This window comes from Thunnus maccoyii, chromosome 19 (assembly GCF_910596095.1).
Source record: "Thunnus maccoyii chromosome 19, fThuMac1.1, whole genome shotgun sequence".
Classification (NCBI taxonomy): Eukaryota; Metazoa; Chordata; class Actinopteri; order Scombriformes; family Scombridae; genus Thunnus; species Thunnus maccoyii.
This window is the reverse complement of record NC_056551.1, coordinates 22,956,858-22,976,792: the sequence shown is the minus strand read 5'-3', so window position 1 is coordinate 22,976,792 and position 19,935 is coordinate 22,956,858. Positions and strand designations below refer to the sequence as shown.

The 19,935-nt window shown below is 38.4% G+C and overlaps 2 protein-coding genes across 9 annotated transcripts; one reads left to right on the top strand and one right to left on the bottom strand.

The window, feature by feature from the left end:
* Positions 1 to 16: 16 nt before the first annotated feature.
* On the top strand, positions 17 to 7,105 carry sgtb (small glutamine rich tetratricopeptide repeat co-chaperone beta). Of its 6 annotated transcripts, XM_042395422.1 has the most exons (13): positions 49 to 101; positions 465 to 585; positions 1,289 to 1,403; positions 1,739 to 1,842; positions 2,270 to 2,345; positions 3,433 to 3,532; positions 3,810 to 3,914; positions 4,014 to 4,152; positions 4,275 to 4,337; positions 4,795 to 4,832; positions 4,949 to 5,032; positions 6,009 to 6,129; positions 6,224 to 7,105. In XM_042395422.1, the coding sequence occupies exons 2-12, from the start codon at positions 556 to 558 to the stop codon at positions 6,118 to 6,120; spliced, it is 966 nt and encodes a 321-aa protein (XP_042251356.1). In that variant the 5' UTR covers positions 49 to 101; positions 465 to 555; the 3' UTR covers positions 6,121 to 6,129; positions 6,224 to 7,105. The 6 variants fall into 6 exon arrangements, 5 of the variants coding, with proteins under 5 accessions (XP_042251359.1, XP_042251357.1, XP_042251358.1 ...); XM_042395425.1 differs by lacking the exon at positions 465 to 585 and having other exon boundaries at positions 17 to 101; positions 1,286 to 1,403; XM_042395423.1 differs by lacking the exon at positions 465 to 585 and having other exon boundaries at positions 22 to 101.
* An 861-nt stretch (positions 7,106 to 7,966) lies between these two features.
* trappc13 (trafficking protein particle complex subunit 13) lies at positions 7,967 to 19,390 on the bottom strand. Of its 3 annotated transcripts, XM_042395986.1 has the most exons (14): positions 19,239 to 19,390; positions 18,159 to 18,227; positions 14,330 to 14,429; positions 14,141 to 14,225; positions 13,912 to 14,039; positions 13,638 to 13,710; positions 13,253 to 13,297; positions 11,987 to 12,004; positions 9,149 to 9,282; positions 8,844 to 9,042; positions 8,647 to 8,747; positions 8,377 to 8,524; positions 8,210 to 8,278; positions 7,967 to 8,140 (listed from the first exon to the last, which is right to left on the bottom strand). In XM_042395986.1, exons 1-14 carry the CDS (start codon positions 19,282 to 19,284, stop codon positions 8,135 to 8,137), a joined length of 1,221 nt encoding a protein of 406 aa, XP_042251920.1. In that variant the 5' UTR covers positions 19,285 to 19,390; the 3' UTR covers positions 7,967 to 8,134. The 3 variants fall into 3 exon arrangements, with proteins under 3 accessions (XP_042251920.1, XP_042251918.1, XP_042251919.1); XM_042395984.1 differs by having other exon boundaries at positions 7,967 to 8,278; positions 19,239 to 19,389; XM_042395985.1 differs by lacking the exon at positions 11,987 to 12,004 and having other exon boundaries at positions 7,967 to 8,278.
* Between the last annotated feature and the right edge of the window lie 545 nt (positions 19,391 to 19,935).

Sequence of the window (19,935 nt, the reverse complement as noted above, 5' to 3'; positions counted from 1 at the left end):
TGATTTCCGTTGCCGACGCGCATGCGCCGAGGAGGATGTGAGATCAATCCGACACAAGTCCTCATGACGCGGTAGTGGCAGACAGCTGGATAAGAGCTCAGGTAGGTGGGCGGGATGTGGAGGGGGACACTGAATAGCATCCTTTGACATAATATTACTGATAAATTGGCTTGATAATGTTTTTAAGTCTGAGCTTGACCTGTGTTTCCTCTCCTCGCGCTGTTTTTACCGCCTCGTAGACAGAGAATCGGGACTGTTTTAGCCATCATCATCACACAAGCTGCACAGCGAAGCCTTGTTGTCCGGACAACAGACAGGCTTTTACAAATGACGCGCACCTGCCTGTGTTATACATTGAAATTGCTCTAGTGCATTGTATTTTCTTTTTTTGTTTGTTTAATAGAAAGCCTGTATCATGAATTTAAAAAAAACCTCCCATCTCCCATTATGGTATTACATCACAGCTCCTGCATCACTGCATACGTGTGTCAACACAACACACACCAAGGGAGGAGAGAAGCTGTGCTAGCTGGACCTGCACGAGCATAACAACGCATGGCAACAGCACGTGATGGGACATATGAGGCAATGTTTAGATCTGTAAACATGTGTGACCCCCCATAGGGTTAAATTTGATTGCTTTGTTTTGACCGTGCACCATGTTTGGAAATGCCTCGGTGGTCAGACATCAAACAGCATCCTTTATAGTGGTAGTGGTTGCTGTAGATAGATAATAACTATAGATCTGCAATGATTAGTCAATTAATCTATCCAGTCACAGAAAATTAATCGCCAACTGTTTTGATAATCGTTCAATGGCTTTGAGTCATTTTTTTAAAAGAAAAAATGCCAGGATTCTGTGATTCCAGCTTCTTAAACATGAATATTTTCTGGTTTCTTTAGTCTTCTTCAGTAAATTGAATATCTTTGGGTTGTGGACTGCTGGTCGGGACAAAATAAGACATTTGATGTTACCTCTTGGGCTCTGGGAAACATTGATTGACATTGTTTCGCCATTTTCTTACATTTTATAGACCAGACGACTAACCGATTAATCAATATTAATGGACAGATGAATCCATAATGAAAATAATCATTAGTTACAGCTGTAACTAACTAAGAACTCGTGTCACAAGCCAACGGTCCACAATAATTAAGCTGTGACAGAGCCTAATGAACTATTAAAAATCACTAACCAAACATTATAAATAATAACCATCTATGAATTAATAATTCAGTGTGTTTGTGCCTCACTGTTTCACTCCAGACAACTTCCTTTGTCCAGCAGTTTGCAGGTAAAAAAATGGCAGTGGAGAAGCGCCTGGCATTCTCTATTGTGCAGTTCCTACGAGATCAAACACATTGTGGCGCTTTGAATTCTGATGAGCAGGAGAGCCTCGAAGGTAGGTCGACTCTGGAGAGCACCTTTACAAATGTAGGACACTCCGCTCTTGACCTGCCCATCGCACAATGACACTAATATGCAGTATGTTCCTTAGTCCACTATCCTGATTTAGAGGGAATACTGGCTAGAAATCAGGGTATGATTTGCAGTATGTGTGGTGGCGTGTTTCATCCAATGTAACAGGACAGTTGAAATATCTCACATTGATCCAGCCAAGTTCTGACTCACTATGATAAGACTGATTGTTCAGCTATTATCTTGGGGTTTTTTTTTTTGACAAATGTGCTCGATCTAATCAACAGTATCCTGACATTTTTCATCCATCCACTGCAGTTGCAATACAGTGTCTGGAGACCACCTTTAAGATCAGCTCCAGTGACTGCCATCTTGCTGTGCCACAGCCTCTGACAGAGATATTCCTTAATTCCCTGCTCAAGGTGGGTACTGCACAGTCCTTGAGACCAATGATATAACAAATACATTTAGATATGTGACCAGACTTAGGCTAAAATAAACACCATTCACCTCTCTCATAGCAGACATTTTGACTTGTTGTCTCACTGGCATCGGCTTATTGGCAAACCTAAATGGAATAGAGCCACTGTAATGTTATTAAAGAGTGTTACGCTTGTGCTTTTCCTGCTGACAAGTCAAAATGTCCATCATAAGAAGCCATTTTGAAGCAAATCACACCATTGACTCTTATTTTTCTGCTCAAATCTTTATTAGCAAGAGTAGCGACAACACAAACTGTTGTTTTCATCATTCATGCAGTCCTGTCGTTGGATTCAATTGATTCAGAGTCTTGAATATTGGTCCGTTTTCCCATAACATCACTGACTCTTCTCATTTTCTTTCACTCAGAATGACAATATCACCATACCAGAGACCTCCCCATCTCCAGAAGACATTGAACGAGCAGAGCAACTTAAGAATGAAGGTAAAGTTAAAGCTGGGAAGTTTTACAGTTGTTTGCCTCCTTGGTTGATACCTGCCTCCATATGTAGAATCCCTACTAACAGATCAATGTTCTTTGGTGGATTAGAGCATAGAGGGAACAGAGGACTAACCGACAGCACTCAAGATGATACTTACAGAATTTTATGTGCTTCTAATGTGCTTCAGTACTACTTAATTTTTAATTAACCCACAAGTACAAGCGTAGTTTGGAAATTACTTGTAGACTGTGTGTGAGCAGAAAGGTCAGAAAGGCCGCCAGCTACCTCACGGAGGAACACTTTGGAGCTCTGCAGCTCCTTCTGTCTCGCGGACTGTCATATTAATAGCTAAATTCACAGTTCTGAGGGAAGGAATTAATCTCAGAGAATTTGCATTTATTGAAGGAAAATGAATGTTTTTGTTGGATCAAACAGAAGCACACAGCCTGTCAGTTATCTTTGATGTTTCTATAGCTTGTATAAAGCACAAAAATGCTAAAAATAGGAACTTTTCTATCTTATGTCAACATTGTTAATATTAGGTATGTATCAGCTGTATTATAATTTATATGAATGATTGTCCAACTGCCCAATGTGGAAATATTGTCAATGCCATTGATTTTCTGAACCTAATCTTACTGGCTATTTCTTATGAAGATAAAAATCAACCTTACTTATTTTCTATTGTCTTTCTATGTGTAATAATAATAATAATGATTTTATTTATATAGCACTTTTCAAGCATAAGCACAAAATGCCTACCACATTAAAATGATTATAGTATAAAAAATCAGAAACCCATGTAGTCCACCCTCCTGTATGACATACAGGAAATAGAAACATTGGAGCACATACAGTATATCCAGCAGCACTGAGCCCATACATAAAACAGATGAATGTGCAAGTGCAAATGAAAAGAAATAAGTTCATATATAAGCAAATAAAGTGCAAATAAAAGAAATAAATGTCAGTAAAAGAACAAAGCTTGAATATAAAACAGATACATAATATATGGAAGTGCATATAAAAAATGCCACCAAATAAAAGGACTCTGTAAACTCTGGTAACGATCCAATATTTGATTTTTAGGGAACAATCACATGAAGGAAGAGAACTACAGATGTGCGGTGGAGTGCTACACAAAGGCCATTGATCTGGACCTAAGAAACGCTGTGTATTACTGCAATAGGTAATTACAGCAGCAAGCTGACATGATTTCACACTGCTATTGTTGTGTCTTAACTCTGTACTTGCATCAGGGTCCGGGGATTTTATACATCAGCAGACAGTAGACAAGCAAAGGTTGAGAAGGAGAAGATGTCATGAAATTGTCTGTGATGTCTGGCTGACATGATGTAATGTTTCAACCGGACTGGACAGTGCTGCTAGTGATTATTTATCTAAACACAATTAGTCCAGTGCAAGCAGCACTACAGACTCTGTGTCCTGGTTTTAACACTTTGCAGGGCCGCGGCTCACAGTAAACTGGGAAATTACACAGAGGCAACTGGTGACTGCGAGAGAGCCATCGGGATCGATCCTACCTACAGCAAAGCTTATGGCAGGATGGGGTGAGTTAGATAGAAAATACTGGAAATGCCATTTGTGGCGTTTTAGAGGCTAAACAGGTTTTATAGTTTCGTGTCTGCCCTTCTCCTTTGTGACTCTAGATTGGCTTTGACAGCGATGAACAAGTATCCAGAGGCAATTTCCTATTTCAAGAAAGCTTTGGTATTAGACCCCGAGAATGATACCTACAAATCCAACCTGAAGATTGCAGAGCAGAAGCAGAAAGAAGCAACTAGCCCAGTAAGTTTAAAAAAAAAAAAAGCTATCAGTTATTTTATTAGGGAACACACACTGTACAGCCTGTTAAAGCTCACACATATTACCAAGCTGTTTTAACCTTTGTCTGTGATCATGTGCCGCAGATAGCTGCCGGATTGGGTTTTGACATGGCTAGTTTAATCAACAACCCTGCCTTCATCAGCATGGTAAGAGTACGACTCCTTATATGTGCACTGTACAGTACATAAAAAGCCTAGCTGTGTAGTGTAAACGTACCATTTCTCTAGAAGACAGGTGTCTTATGCTTGTTTTGGCTCTGGCAAGGATAGACCAGATATTTTCCCTAATTAGTCCTGTGAGTGACAGTTAGCCTATTAATCAACCGGTGTTGATGTCTAGTGGAAAGGACCATGTCTGGGCCCAGAGAATCCTGACTTGTTATATGATGACACAAGGGAACGTTTGCCAGGCCAAGAACGCCTCTTCAGGCATGCCAGAGTTTTATTGCAGCACCACTGATCTGACACATCTACAGTAAATCAGACAGCTGTGTATGTACAACGAGGGCTCAAAGCACCGCACAAACAGTACATTGTTTTTTTTTTCTCACAGAACTACCAAATATAACTCAGAAATGAATTGTCCTTTTTTTCTGTTTTACAGGCTGCAAGCGTGATGCAGAACCAACAAGTACAACAACTGTGAGTGTCATCTGTATTTGATTGCATTTAAGTTAGCTTTCAGGCGTAGCGCTACGTGATTTTGCTTATGTGTGAACATTCTTTGGCTCACTGTCACTGCCTCTCTGTGTGGTCAGTATGTCAGGAATGATGTCCAATGCGGTCGGGGGTCCTGCGGCGGGAGTCGGCGGACTGTCAGACATTTCCAGCTTGATTGAAGCGTGAGTACACTCAACTCAGAATTAAAATGACTGAAAGGATTGTTTCATTACATCATTATTTCTTCATGTTTATATAGCTACTATTTATCGTGAAGCATTTCATTTCAGGAATAATTCAATATTTTGGAAAATTGATAACACTCTCATGTCTTTATGGTAAATATGAGGCAACAAAAACCAAAGTGTTAAAATGACTCATTGTGGTTTCTCGGTGACTTACTGGAGTTTCGTGCCACCGTAAAACCACAATTTTCTATTTTTAGATTTTGGTGTTTGTACAAATTCAACAAACAAGATAACATCATAACATGTTAATTCGTGAGGTGCTTGCAGGCAGATTTTGTAACCGTTGCACAGAGCCAGGCTAGCTGTTTCCCCCTGTTTCCGGTCTTAATGCTAAGCTAAGCTAACCAGCTGCTGGCGGAAGCTTCATATTTACTGCGTAGACATGAGAGTGATTATTGATACTCTTGGTAAGAAAGTGCAAATATTTAAGCAATTTCTGAAACAATGTCATCAAAATTATATCGACGTCGTGTGTAATATTTTATCTCTGGTACCCAGGGTTCCCAGCCCAATTTGTGATGTTACAGTACCTCTCTGCAAATACTCTGACATCACTCTGGCATCAAATGCAGAGAAATTCGATACAGACCTTCCTCTCTCATTCACTGCAACAGGCATTTTTCAAAAATATGTTGTAGTGGGAGACGAGCTGAAACAAGTCCAAACAGTGCCTCTTTTGATAATATTTTATCCCAGGAAATCCAGCTTTACTCATTTTATATCGATTTGCATCTGCGCTGTATGTGTCCACAATGTGAGAAGATAAGAGCAGACACAGTGAGATACCTTACAGCGTTGTGTTATTTTACTGTATGTGGAAAAACTACTCCTCGTCTTCCTTTGTGTGAACTATTGTTCCGGTGGAAAGCAATTCAGCAGGTAATCAAAGTCATCTCATCTCTTTTGTCAGAGGACAACAGTTTGCCCAGCAGATCCAGCAGCAGAACCCAGAGCTGATCGAGCAGTTAAGGAACCACATCCGGAGCCGCTCCTTCAGCGGCAGCGCTGAGGAGCACTCATGATCCACTCGGGTATTTATATATTTAAAAACCACACCTTAGCCAATCTAATATGTGTAAGATGCGAATGTATTTGTATCATTGAGATGCATTATTTCAATTTCAGCCTCACGTTTTTTCCAAGGAAGGGCAACCATATGGCGCGATAACAATCTCTACACCCATTTCTTAATGTCAAATCCCCGGCAAAGCTGGAATGAAGAGACAAGGATGGGGTTGAAGGCACTTTACTGTGACTAACGGCTCTGGAGCGGTGAGAGACGAGGGCCTGGAGACTGGACCATGAAATGAAGAACCCCCACACATCTAGGGCAAAACATATTGTAAAACACCTAATCATAAAAAAAGAGCCAAGAACGCATTCAGCCTACTGACAGAACATGAGTAAATTCCTTCTTCTGAGCTTTTCCATTCTGCAGAGATCGTGTTTTATATGTGCGGAAATTACTGCCCTCTTCATGTTATGAGTTAAGAATCCTTCAGCCTAGTCGTGATAAATAGAGGGTTAGGGAGGAATGTACTTTTACAGCATTGCAGGGAACATTTCAGCTTTTTTCTCATACAACACACATAGGACATCAGGTTTACCTTGTTTATACTGCATCCTGTTTAATATTATTTTTGTAGACAAAATACGCTCCACTTGTTTATCGGGTGATAAAGACCATTCAGTCTTTGAACATGTGGGACTCACGTCACTGCTTTTCAATGAGTACTACTTAACTTTTGATTAAGACAACTGTGTACTTGTATAGCAGTGTTTGCAGCCTGCATAATGTTGTTATTGCACTTTAGCAAAAATAAATGTCCCCCCTTTAAGCCTAATTGTTCATTAACTAGTAACAATGTATTCAGATTGTTCATTTTGCATGCTCTTAAATCTGGTATTTGAGATCAGATGCTTTATGGAAACAAATAGGTATGCTAGGGCAGCACAATGTTTTGTCTAAAACGTGAATAAATGTCTTGAAACTGAGCAACTACTCAACACTCTCGTGCTTGTGATGTCTTGAAATAGTCGGCGACGCTCAGCTGGGTACCGAGATCTACTTGACATCCCAGGATCCTCATACTTTAATCACAGTACTTGTTTGTTTTTGAAAGATTACAGTGATCAGAGGAGCTGTCTGTTTTCCCTACAGGAACCCAAAGACCTGAGTGAGTCTCAGAATACTAAAACTCTGAAAGCAGGTGTAGCTCATACGTTCCCACTTGCTATTTTTACATATAAAGACCAGTATGTAAGACAAGTATTAACCCTTTTGATTGATTTAGAGTAAGTTATGATTATTCTAGATTTTGCCAGTCAACCAAAATGAGCCATGATTTGATACATGGAGCAGAAACTGTGATTAAGGTTTCAGAATCACTAGAAATATCTATGGAGGTGGAAAGAAATGTGAGCATAATATAGCCAATGAGTCTCCTTAAAAACATCTAAACTAGGTCATGTGACTTTGCAGCAATGTGTTTGTAGTACAACTGTATCCACCGTTTAACAGAAATAAGGGATTGTGGATTTATTTCCAAAGCTTCCTTGATTATGGTGCCAAATAATCACATTTAGTGAAGCTTGAAATGTCCTTCCATTACATTTTATCACTGAAATTACCAGCCGCTGAAGCGTGCTATGCTTTGTGACAATACCTTACTATAAGTGGGAAGGTATTATGACAAGTGCTAAAAGGAAGAACGTTGTAAAATTTCACTGACAATATGGCATCAACATATCACTACAATATTCTTGTTTTCATGTATCTCTTGTGTAATGTGAGTATTTTTTAATAACAACCAAAGAATCATCTCCATCATTGAGAACATGAAATATGTTTTTAGAAGCCATAGGAAATCAAAGATTACAGAGATTTTATTAACATTTATGCACATTTACATCATTATTTTCAAAGAAAGAGATTTATATTATTCACAATTCATTTTAAAATACATTATTATCCCCTCAGGTTGCAAAAAGAGTGGAAATCTCAGCGTTATGTGCAGAATTCCACAGTTGGTCCATTCATATCTAAAATGCAAAAAAAGGTCAATAAAATTTCTAGCACTCGTTGCTCGTGTATGGGCAGACCACACATACTTGTGCGATGTCGTCATATTCATACGTCCTCTTCAGAAATGTGTCTGTGAGTCTTAATCCGGAAATACTCTGAAAACAAAGAGGTGAAAGTATCACATTACTGAGCAAGAACAGCCTTTGATTTCAGCACACTGATATCAACCAGATGTTGATATTAAAACTCATACCTGCAGACCCTGGACGGATGAGAGGAGTGTGAGGGGCAGAGAGAGGAGGGCACCGGGGCTCAGTTTCCCCAGCTGTCGCCCTGATACACCGCACCAGTGGATCGACCTGGTATTGCACATCTCCAGCACTAGGTCCATGGTTCTTTCACTTCACCACAAAAGGGCAAATAAAAGCAGACTGTTAGTGCTCTCAGGGTGAATTTTAGAAGTTACATTGTCTATTATTGATTAGATAGTATTGAAGGCTGTGTCATAGAGGTGGTTTTTCACCTGCAGTTGGTGATTTTACAGATGATGTCAAAAGGTTCTTCGAGGTTAACGGTGTCAGGAATCATTTCTAAAGACAGCCTGATATCGCCATACCCTGGAGCCTGGAATACAAACAAGGGTAACAAACCATTATGAGGATAAAAATAAAAGACTTGACAATCAAAGTCCCTCAATTTGAACAATAAGTATCCCAGTACCATTCTTTGTAGCTGGCTGGTCTGTAGCCTCCCCCTCTCCCCGAGATTGGTCTTCCATACGATGTCAAGCTTTCCTATCACCGTCACACCCTTGATGACGCCGGCCTTCTCCGCGTACTCCGGCTTTGGCTTGAGACAGTACAGGTACTGCCGTGTGTCCATGGGCTGCAGATAGGACATTTTCCCAAATGTAGACTCTCTGGTAGGGAAGAATTACAGGTGAGAGTCAGTGCACTAAAATGCCACCAAACGCCATCTTTCTGCAATTGTATCAATAAGAAGAGAACTCAATAAAGAGCTTTTACCCATCATCTCCACTTGCGACCAGGTTGAGCTCTGTAACGTTGTACATCATGGAGGGCTCTAGAGAGACCTTCTCCATGAACATCGGTGAGGTGGTGATGTTCTGGATCTGAGCCTCCAGGAACACTTCATCTGTCTGGAGTGGGGAGTCCAGGGGTCAAACTTATATTTGTTGCTAACAATCAAGTACACTTCTAAAATCTCCAAGGTGGACTGAGCAACACATCGACTTTACCATTACATATGAAGTGGGGTTAGGTTTGTGCACAATCCTACTGCTTTAAGCTAGTCTTTAGGTGATGTGAGAGTCATGTAATGAGTATCATTGACCAACCAGGAGATGAACATAAAAGTCTAAATTACACAAATTGAATTCTACTTGGTTTGCTCAGTGTACCTTTGAGGACATTGTTAGTAGTAAGTGCTGACCAGCAGAGTATACAGTAGGGGTTGCACAACTTCAGGTTTTTACTAATCGACAAGTCATTCAAAGTGATCTGTCAAACATCAACTAGCTGTATTTAAATCAATCAGATTATTCAAAGCAGCCATGTCTGAATTATAGCCCAAGGGATACTATGTTTTCAAGGACAATGCTGATAATGATGATGTTTTTTTATTTTGTTTTAGGTGGAGAAACCAGCCAATGGTGACGTTGCTTCTCAATTACTTCAAACCTAGTTTGGCATTTCTGTGCTGCAATTTCTTATTACTTATCAGCTGACACATACACAAATACTCAAATTGCTGCAATAGGCCCATTTATCAGCTTGACTGATTTACTGCGTCTGTCTAGCTCTAGTCTGAATTACTGCTCTACTCTTGAGCCACTTTCATCTGTTTATTGTAGAAAAAACAATCTGAAAAAGGCTCCAAACGCAGCTACCCAATACACTCTGGATATACTTTCACTCAGAATTATGGTTTTCCTTTTTCAGACGTAGGACAAATATATAGATCAATGTAAACGCACCGTCTGACAATATGACATTTTATTCTGAAATATTTCTAATTCAATACATTTAATAACTAATACCTTCAGTATAAGGACAATTTTACCAAGATCATTATGTTGAACAGTCCTTAAAAGCAGATATTAACGGTCAAAAGTAAAGTAAATTACTTTTACCGAAAAGTAATGTTATAATAATTACTCATAATTACCATAATTTGACTTAAATAGTTAAAATAATATCTAACCTTGGTTGGAGAATAATTGTTTCTGTTATAGTTATTGAAGGTGTGAGACGAAATTGAATAATAGGTTATGATTTTATAAATCTTTTGTATATATATGTTACAACTGAATGTAATGTAATGTCATTGTCATTATGGTGTACATGTTGATGAAGAAAGTCTTCTCCTAGTCTAGTTGAACTCTTGAACCTGTTTCTATCTGAGGGTTGCTTGCTGACCTCTAGGGTTAGCTAGAGAGATCTTTGCCTTAAGCCTACTGTTTTAGAAACTGTGTGGGTCATGAGATATTTAGACAAGCTGAGTTGAAGGATGTCGTGTTTGAAGTTATTGATTGACCATGAGGTCTCTGTGGGATCATCATATGACCATATTTGTTTGTCAGACGGTGTAACAGTTCGTGGAAGTGTCCATTTAGGAGAGCTGACTGTTTTTAGCTTTGCTTCTGGAGAGGTATAAAGCTGTCTGGTTTCTGTTCACAATCTTTTTAGAGAAAGGGCTGACTGAACAACATGTTTTCTCTCCAAAAATACAAAATGATTGTATTTTTGTTTTGTGTTTTTGTGTTTGGACATTTGTATGATTGTTGCTGATGGTGTGATGGATTGTACAGTGTCTACAACTGCTTGTAACAATGTTTAAAGCTTTCTTTATGTCTCTGTGTGGTTCTTGAGCAACAACAAAGGGCACATTCTGTAGACGTGTCTAACAAATCAATTCAACCTGACATGCTGCTAGTGTAGGATTGTCATTTTTTGTTGGCAGCTAGTTGATGCTTTGGAAAAGTAACACTCAGTGGTCTTTATAGTGGGCAAATCGACTTGTCAACGTTTCAATGCAACCTCTACTATACAGTGAGATACAATGAGAGTGAAGCAAAGATTAGTTCAAGCCTGCAATCCACAAGGTAAGAACTGACCATGAACCGTTCTGAATGAGGTTAATGTTAAATCGCAGAGCTCAGCATCTTTGTTCCATGCAAAGCCATTCCAACCAATACCTGAAAACTCACATTTTATCGCATATAATCATTATTTTTAATTAACTGAACTGTGAGATGTCTCTCTCCAATGTCAATGATTGGAAAGTCATTTTTGTTTTATAATCACTGACAATAAGACCTTAATTGGCCTGTTCATTCACACTGTAACCTTCACCTCAGCAATGCAAAAGTTTAAAAAAAAGCATTTGAGCAACATCATTCACAGCTGCACCCTTACATGATCATTTAAATCTTTACATATAGAACAATGAGAACAATTATGGTGCATACTGATAATTTCCCAAATGATGATATTGTATAATCAAAGCAATCCACCCACCCACCACAATTTGACACCACAAACTTCAATTAAAAAGTCCAAGCCCTGTGTAGAAGAGTTTGCAAGAAAGCATGGGTGTCTAAAGAAAGGGCAAAAAAAAAAACGATGGAAAGTACATGTGAAAGACTAACATGTATATATGAATGTAAGAATGAGGTTTCCCACTTCTTTATCTTTACCAATCTACTCATTTTAATATCCAATCATTTCTTTCCATGTTTTTGCACTGCACCTTTCTTTTGACCCCAGAAAGACAAAGTCTGCTGCACCAAAAAGGATTAAGAGAAGCTAACGTTCAGCGATGAGAACAGAAGAAACAATTACCACAGAACTGAGGTCACTCTAATGGAGAAAATAAAATACAAGACATAATAAACAAATGAAGTTACATGCCAAAGATGAAGACAATGAGTATTTGCATTCTAATATAAAAAGCTACTGATATGAAAATGAGAAAAAGGGAAAAAAAAGCTTGTTGTCTCTAACCAGAAAAGCTTTGATCTCCAGCTCTTGTGTTGAACAAGGTAAACTGCTTAAAGGGAATTTAAAGGGAAACTTCGGTATTTTTCAACCTGGACCCTATTTTCCCATCTTTTTGTGTCTTAGTGACTAATGGGGACAACAATTTTTCAAGCTGGTCCAGTATTGAGCAAGAGTACTGCAGCCGGCAGCTATGAAACGGGCTGCAATATAATCCTTTGGAACAATAGCATCCCATCAAAGTACGTCCACTAAAAGTGTTTGTTTTTGTCACTGACAGGCTCAGAGTGTTATTATAGATGTCTGACAGCATTATGGAAAGGACCATACAGAGAAATAAAACCTTTCACTTGATCCAGTCTTTTTGTTATTGCGTCTTAACAAAGTCTCGCTCAAGAAGTCTCATTCTGAAATCCCGCAAGAGCTGAGCTGTTGTCGAAATCAGATTTCAGGACGAGACATCTTGAGCGAGACCTGGTTAGATACAATAACAAACAGACCGGATCAAGCAAAAGGTAAAGAAAAATGTTTTATTTCTTTGTATGGTTCTTTCCATAATGTTGTTAGACACTTATAGCAACAATCTGAGCCTGTCAGTAGCAAAAACAAGTATTTTTACTGGACATATTGTGCATTAACTGGCCGCAATTGCCCCTGAGGATTACACTGCAGCCTGTTTCATGGCTGCTGGCTGAAGCACTCTCACTTAATACTGGATCAGTTTCAAAAATTGTTGTCCCTATTAGTCACTGAGACAGAAAAAGATAGGAAAATAGAGTCCAGGTTGAAAAATACTAAAGTTTCCCTTTGAGACTTTACAGTATGGTTGTGTTTTTCTCTTAGTTTCTGGAGGTACAAGGGTTTTCCAGAGACCTTTCTCATGCTAACCGTCTGTATTAGCATCTGGAAATGCTCCTGACTATGAAATGAAACATGATATGAAGCATGTTATGTATGCTACAGTAAGAGCTTGCAAGTCATACTGTACAATAAATTTATTCTATTTGCAGAAGGACAAGGTGAGAGATTGATGTGGAAAGACTTTGTGTGCTGACAGCTGAACATCATATTGATATATGAGCACCATATATCTGAGAGTGGCTAACTTACCTCTGCATTGTAGAACTTTGTTTTCACATCCAGCGGCTTCAAAACCTGATTGAAAATAGATTGCAAACTGAACGCTGTAGTTTTCTCACACTGTAGCTCCATTCAGCAGAAATATTTCCATGCAAAAATGAGACGGTTTCTAATAAGATTTGCAAATCCTCAGCTAAAAAAAGGAAGAAATTCCTGGAAATGATACTAAAGGGAAAGGAGCCAGGCTATGATTAGTTCACAAACTGAGGGCAGAAGACTACAAGAAACCAAATCCACAGTGAGGATGGTGATTGCGTTTGCTCTGTTGTAGACCTGTGACATTTCTCAGGTCTCTACCAAGCCAACACATGAGTTTAACACCGTCATCTAATGAGCAAACTCAAATATAACTCACCTGGAATTTGAAGAACTTGCGAAAATAGAGCTTCTCCCCATACTGAGTGGTATAACTGACCGCACAAACTAAGCTGGAAATGGGAACAACACAAAATAAAGATTTATCATGGTTAAAATTAGACTGTTTAGAGTAAGATCTTCCTTGATATAGTTAGTAACACCCATTAGCATTAGCACCCTGTATCTTTAGCTTTTGGAGGCACAATTGGGCACTACAACAAAACTATGGGAGCGTGTATTTTAACGGTGTATTTTAAGGAACGAACACACACATATGTGTTCCAATTTCTTTGACTTCGTGGTGGATAACGTCATCAATGCAGCATTCGGGTTTGAGTTCTGCTACTGCGGAGTTTGACGCAGAGAGGTTGAGCCTCTGTGAGCTGGTCTGTAGGTCAGCCTGTAAAAAAAAGATCACATCACACAACGGGAAGTCAATGAGTTAAAAACAGGGGTGAAAAGTGTATCATAAACTACACATGTATTGCTTGTTTACAGCACCTTCACGAGTATGTCCTTCACAACTTGATTGCTGTCATTGTGCACACTTATGTAACTGGAGAAGGTCTCACCGAGGAAAATATTTCTGTGTAACGCCAAGATGTGGGAAAGTCAGAATGACGCTTTAAAACAACACATAAAGTTCTAAATACTTCTCTAAAGTGTGAACAGCAGATGATCTTTTATTACCCAAAGTTCTGTGGTAAGGTAAGCATCTCTCCCAGCATTAATGTCTCTGCTTCTTTGATGGTGGAGGGGTCCTCTCTCATGAGCTGACCGAACAAATCCCCTACGGAGGCAAAAGCACACAAAGTATGTGTCATGTATATGTAACACGTGTCATAATGAATATGGCTCGTGTTCCGCCGGGAGCCCGGGCGCTCCGTGCAAACACTCGACAGAATGTTTGCAACGCACGGCTAATTATTTCTGGCTCGGGATGAAACGGTGAAATGACAAAACACCTGCGTCACAGATGGGAGCAATTAAACCAACAAATAAATGGTGTGCATGCATATTTTATGACTTCTACAACGATTCTATGCTCCTGGATGATTTCCCAAAACTTGGAGAGGATGTAAACTCAATGTCAAACAGATTTTCTAGTCTATTCTGCTTATTGTATATGTTGAACCTACACAACCACACGACCCTCAAATCTTACACGAGTTAACCGCAGCTTGAGAAACGTCTCCTTCCAAGCAGTTTCATTTCATTTACATTAATTTCCAGCTGAGTTGTTGTCAAATTTGTAACTAAAATTAAACCTGAATTAGTTTCCATTAACTGCCAAGATCATAGTCACGACTACAGTAACATGTCTGACTGTGTAGATGTATAGACGCAGACACTGTAAGGTTTTATAAAAGTGTTTCTACTATTTTCTGTGTGCTGTTGGGAGATTCAAAGGTGATCGAGCCTTGAGGCTTTTCACTGGTGTCAAATTTCTTTCCGTCCAACACAGATGGCCACACGCATCTTACGTTGTGTTCGACACACTCACATATATTAATAATACTACTCATATGACCACGTTTATGAGCCCCTACCAACACCTCTACTGATATTGATACAAAAATAAGATTAATAGATTAGATTGTGAAGACGGATCGTGACAGCGAAGAAGACAGCAAAGAATTTCTGTCAAATTCGACCAATCAATCTTTGTGCACTGTAAGATATGCGTTGCCTCCGCTGCTATTCCTATATAAATAGTGATGCTACCTAGAAGTGTCAGAGTGATTTACGGTTTATGTGGAGTTTAGTTACGAGTGCAGCGGACACATTGCTCCGTGCTGTACTGTGCCAGAAGGAAAAACAAACACTAGAGACTATTCTATATCTGGGAGTAGAAACTGAGACAGTAAATCTACAATGCAGATGTGCACTGGATCTGAAACTGACTTTAAAATTTATATCAAACAGGATAATTTAATTACAATCTGTCTGTATTTAGCTTTCGGCTGCTACGTCGCGTTTTAATATAAAATTTATTTTGACCTATATAGAGATAAACAAATTTTAAGAAATATTAAAATTGTCAAAATGAAACAGCCAGCTGCACTCTAGATGCTCCATCTTTGATCTATTACATTTTAGTTTTATTATATCATTAATGATTAAGGATTATAGCTCTAAAGCTTAACTGCAGATTCTCTTCAAAACAGTGTTGACCACTCTAACAAGGGTTTATGATATTTAGATATTTGCTATTCCTCCCTCAAATAAATATTTATACTAATACACATTTTAACATACACACAGCATAAACATAGACGTTTGTTGCTTCAGTTTGTCTGCATGGTTTAAGTGGAACTTTAGGTAAATCTTAACACAACCACAGAGAGCATCAGTCACTCAAAAAAGCAGAAGCAATACTCTGAGAAACGCAAAAAGCAGAAGTAAAGAAAACCACTTAAGGTCTCCATCCACCTACAGTATGTTTGTCTCTCACGTTATTATGAAATGGATACTTGGAAAAAGCATTTATAACTTGACATTTGTGTTATGAAGCAGTTTTACAAAACCAGGCTGTGTTACTCAACCACAGACTGAATTCACTAGAAAAAAGAGAAGTTTGGTAAAAACTCTTGTTCTTGAAACTACTTTGTTGTTGTGTGTTCATGTAAAATCTCACAATTCAAATTAAAGGAATGCAAAACTTGGCTGCAGGGTCCACTGATATCTGCCAATGAAAGGTAAACAGAGAAAATTCAACTGCCAAAAATATTTTTTACCGACCATAAAACTGCATTATGTGTTATTTGACGAAAAAATCATTACCTAAAGATTTTCCTATGCAAACTCATCTTTAGCATCACTTCAATTATGACTAGATAACACTGGATTTACTACTTTTATTCTGAGCTTTTTCAATATTTTTTCTTCAAGTGCACAGTTTACAGAAATATGAACATAGAAGGATAAACTGAACCCAACATACTTTACCTAACTCATACTATGCTCCTACACCTCATCATCAGACATGTGTGTGTCACCCCTGTTCTCAAAACTCACTACCAGCCTTCAAATTAAGCCTCTGACTTTTTTTCAACAGTGGTGCTGTTGTGTGTGCGCGCAGAGCCCACAACACCAGGACTCGTATTTGTGCACATTGGCAGTGGAATAACTACCAGAGAATAGTTCCTTATGTCCATAGAGTCATGTGCGTGTTCATTTACAATGAGCTTTTGACACCAGAAGGGCTCTGGAGGCCCAGATAGAATGAAATGCCCCAACACAGAAAATGTGCACTATTTTCTTGAGATGCATCGAGAAGGAATTACAATAATGATAATTACAGACTAAGTTACTAAGGTTCAAAGCAAGATAATTATGTGTTTGTTGTGGCCGATACAATACAATAACTGATAATCTTATTACTACAAATGCAAAAATGTGAAGATGATAATTGGTACATATATTTAGATTGACAAGTTTTTTTCCTCTAATACAGCACCAACATTTATAGCACTCACCATCCCTATAATTAAGACTATGTTTATTGGTTGTAAGTTATTGCACTGTATTGTCACTTGTTCGTAACAACAACCAGTTATTTTTTCAATATGTAGACTAATTAACATCAGACCGTATCTCCTCATTGACAAGTCCCAGTTGGCTGTTAGTAAGAATCTAGAACAGATGTCTTTTATAGCTGTCACGCTAAGACTTCGACTAAATAAATCTCAATATTCTCCAAAACAAAAGCATCAATGTTACATAATAAATGTTGAGACAGAGGTTATACTACAGACACAGTGTTGTTATTCTAATGTTATCCTTTCTTCTCTTTCTTTTCTAACATGACTTTGAGCCCTGTGGTGTATAAATTGACATTATTCACAAAGGCTCAGTTGTTATCATTGCCTCACAGCAAGAAGATCCAGAGTTTGAACCTGACTCGGCTGACTGAGTCATTTCTGCTTGAAGATCGCGTGCTCTCCCTGTTTCTGCTTGACTTTCTAACAGGTGCACTGGTTTCCTTCCACAGTCATGCAAATTTGGTGATCTAATAATGCATCTTCAAATGACTAATCCACCAACTATTTGATGAAGTTAGATAACCAAACTGTGGTAGTTGGAATTGCAATGGTTTCACAAGTATTATCAAAGCCCACTGTGTGATTGATGTTTCTACATTTGATCAGTTGAACGGTTGAACAATTGACCAAATCTGATTTTGTCTGTTTCTATGTCAAGATGTTCTGATCAGACTGATGTTTCCACATCTAAGCTAAGAGATGCTGAAATAACTGCTGAAATAAGTGGAGAAGTCAGCAGATCCACAGCGATAACAAGTCAGTAAATACCCACATATGATACTACTTACTGTAAAAGATGCAACATTAATTAAAAAATACAGGTAAAGAGGACACTAAATAGCTAATACGGGTATCATAACTCGTTTGTACCTAGTGGTAACGATGCAAACAGCAATAACTTAAGTTACGTTATTTTCTGCTTAACATCTGTGAAACAGAGTCCAATTTGGTTTTATGTGTGCAGACAGGCTCACCTGGTAGATCCCGATCTTCACACGTCACTGGCAAGTTTGTGAAGAGCGTTGGTTTTGTTAGCCGCATCACTGCAAATTAAAGTGACATTGGTTAGTGATTGAGCACAGCAGTAAGGTGGTTGTTGTGGTATTAAGATAATCTGTCCAACATAACTGAGCATATCCTAGCGTCAGTAACTTCTGTATTTGTTATGTACGCTGTTGTCTTTGGCTGTAATGCACACATGACCTTTGTTGAACTGCAATTAAATTATCTACTCTTATTGTTTCAACTCAAAATTTGATTTCTTTTTGAGACACATAGTTAGCCATAAATTGCCACCAGAAATTGCAAGTATATAAAATAGTTAAACATTTAACAAGTTGCACCTGACTATCTCTGACTGTCTTTGTGATTGGAAAGTCATTTGATTTCTATGACTCACTGGTCTGTTAATTGTTAACAGGTACATTTTACCAGCTGTCAACAACAAATAATACACTTGTATACTGGATCCATGTTTCCAGAGAAAGATCTGGGATCAGTAACGTTATATGTTTGATCTTATAAAAAACAGCTTTTAATGGGCACCAAGTCATCAGAAACAGAATCAAGTTTATTTGCTAAATAACTGCTTGAAACAGACTTGGAGTGTCAAAGTGCTTACACAGCGACAAGAACAGATTAACATGCAGATTACAAACAAGGACATACACATTAACAAACATGACAAGACGAGTTTTTTAGAGTATCACTAATTCACTCATCAGGAAACTAACGTTTAGCTTGTATCTTTTAGCTAAATGGGCTAACAACACAACAGCTGATATTATGACATAATTCTCACTAGAATATATTGTTAGACGGTGTCTTTCAATTTCAACTTTTAAATCCAATAACGACATGAAAAACACTTTCTAACTTCCACCTGTCTTGATTGTAAATGACCAAATTCAAGTTAATAGTCTGAGACTGTCTTGGCTAGCGCTGTTAGCATCTTGCAGCAACAGTGCACTGAAACATTAAACTACCGCGTCTGTTTTTACCCCTAAAACTACTGAAGACACTGTGTGTGTGCTGTTGCAATGACAGTAAAATACCTTTTAATGCGAGTAGATGTTCTTGTTTCGTCTGATTTACATCCATTTTGACAGAATAATGGTCGTATCGGGGTTGCTGTTAGCTACTATGCTAGATGGTTGTTGTGACAGTTGACCTCACCGGATGTGGATGTCTTCTTCGTCTCTTAATTCGGGTCGACTGGACGCTCTGAGATCTAGTACTGCCTCCTACAGTACTGGATAGGTACTACAATAATAAAAACACTTCTTTTCTTTTCTTTTCTTTTCTTTTCTTTTCTTTTCTTTTCTTTTCTTTTCTTTTCTTTTCTATTCTTTTATTTTATTTTATTTTATTTGCTCTCTTCACACCTCTCTCTCCCTCTCTCTTTCTCTCTCTCTCTCTCTCTCTCTCTCTTTTTAGAAAGGTTTCCATACCAGACATGTTTACACCTTTTGCACAGACGTTGCACCACTGAAAGTGAGCTTGTGATGGGCAGTAAAAAAGGCATTGTTTTTATTATTTGTTATATTTATGAGAATATGTCAAACTGTGCAAAAGTGCACTTACAGCAAAAAAAAAAAAAAAGGATTCTGACTGTTAAGTATATGGAAATAGCTGTGATTTTTACATGTAAATTATGTAATTGCTCTTATCAACCCTTATCAACGTTGGAATTTAATTTGTCACTACATATTTGAATCTTGATGGTACAATTTCCTCATAGCTTTCTGTTGC

Bases quoted from the DNA above. Each gene is read 5' to 3' on its own strand.
- sgtb (XM_042395422.1), top strand. From the start codon at position 556: ATGGCAACAGCACGTGATGGGACATATGAG. The intron at 3,533-3,809 runs GTAATTACAGCA...AACACTTTGCAG, and splicing joins GCTGTGTATTACTGCAATAG to GGCCGCGGCTCACAGTAAAC. The intron at 4,153-4,274 runs GTAAGTTTAAAA...CATGTGCCGCAG, and splicing joins AGAAAGAAGCAACTAGCCCA to ATAGCTGCCGGATTGGGTTT.
- trappc13 (XM_042395984.1), bottom strand. From the start codon at position 19,284: ATGGATGTAAATCAGACGAAACAAGAACATCTACTCGCATTAAAAG. The intron at 14,430-18,158 runs GTGAGCCTGTCT...TTGCCTCCGTAG, and splicing joins TGAAGATCGGGATCTACCAG to GGGATTTGTTCGGTCAGCTC. The intron at 9,043-9,148 runs GTAAAAGCTCTT...CTTCCCTACCAG, and splicing joins GTCGCAAGTGGAGATGATGG to AGAGTCTACATTTGGGAAAA.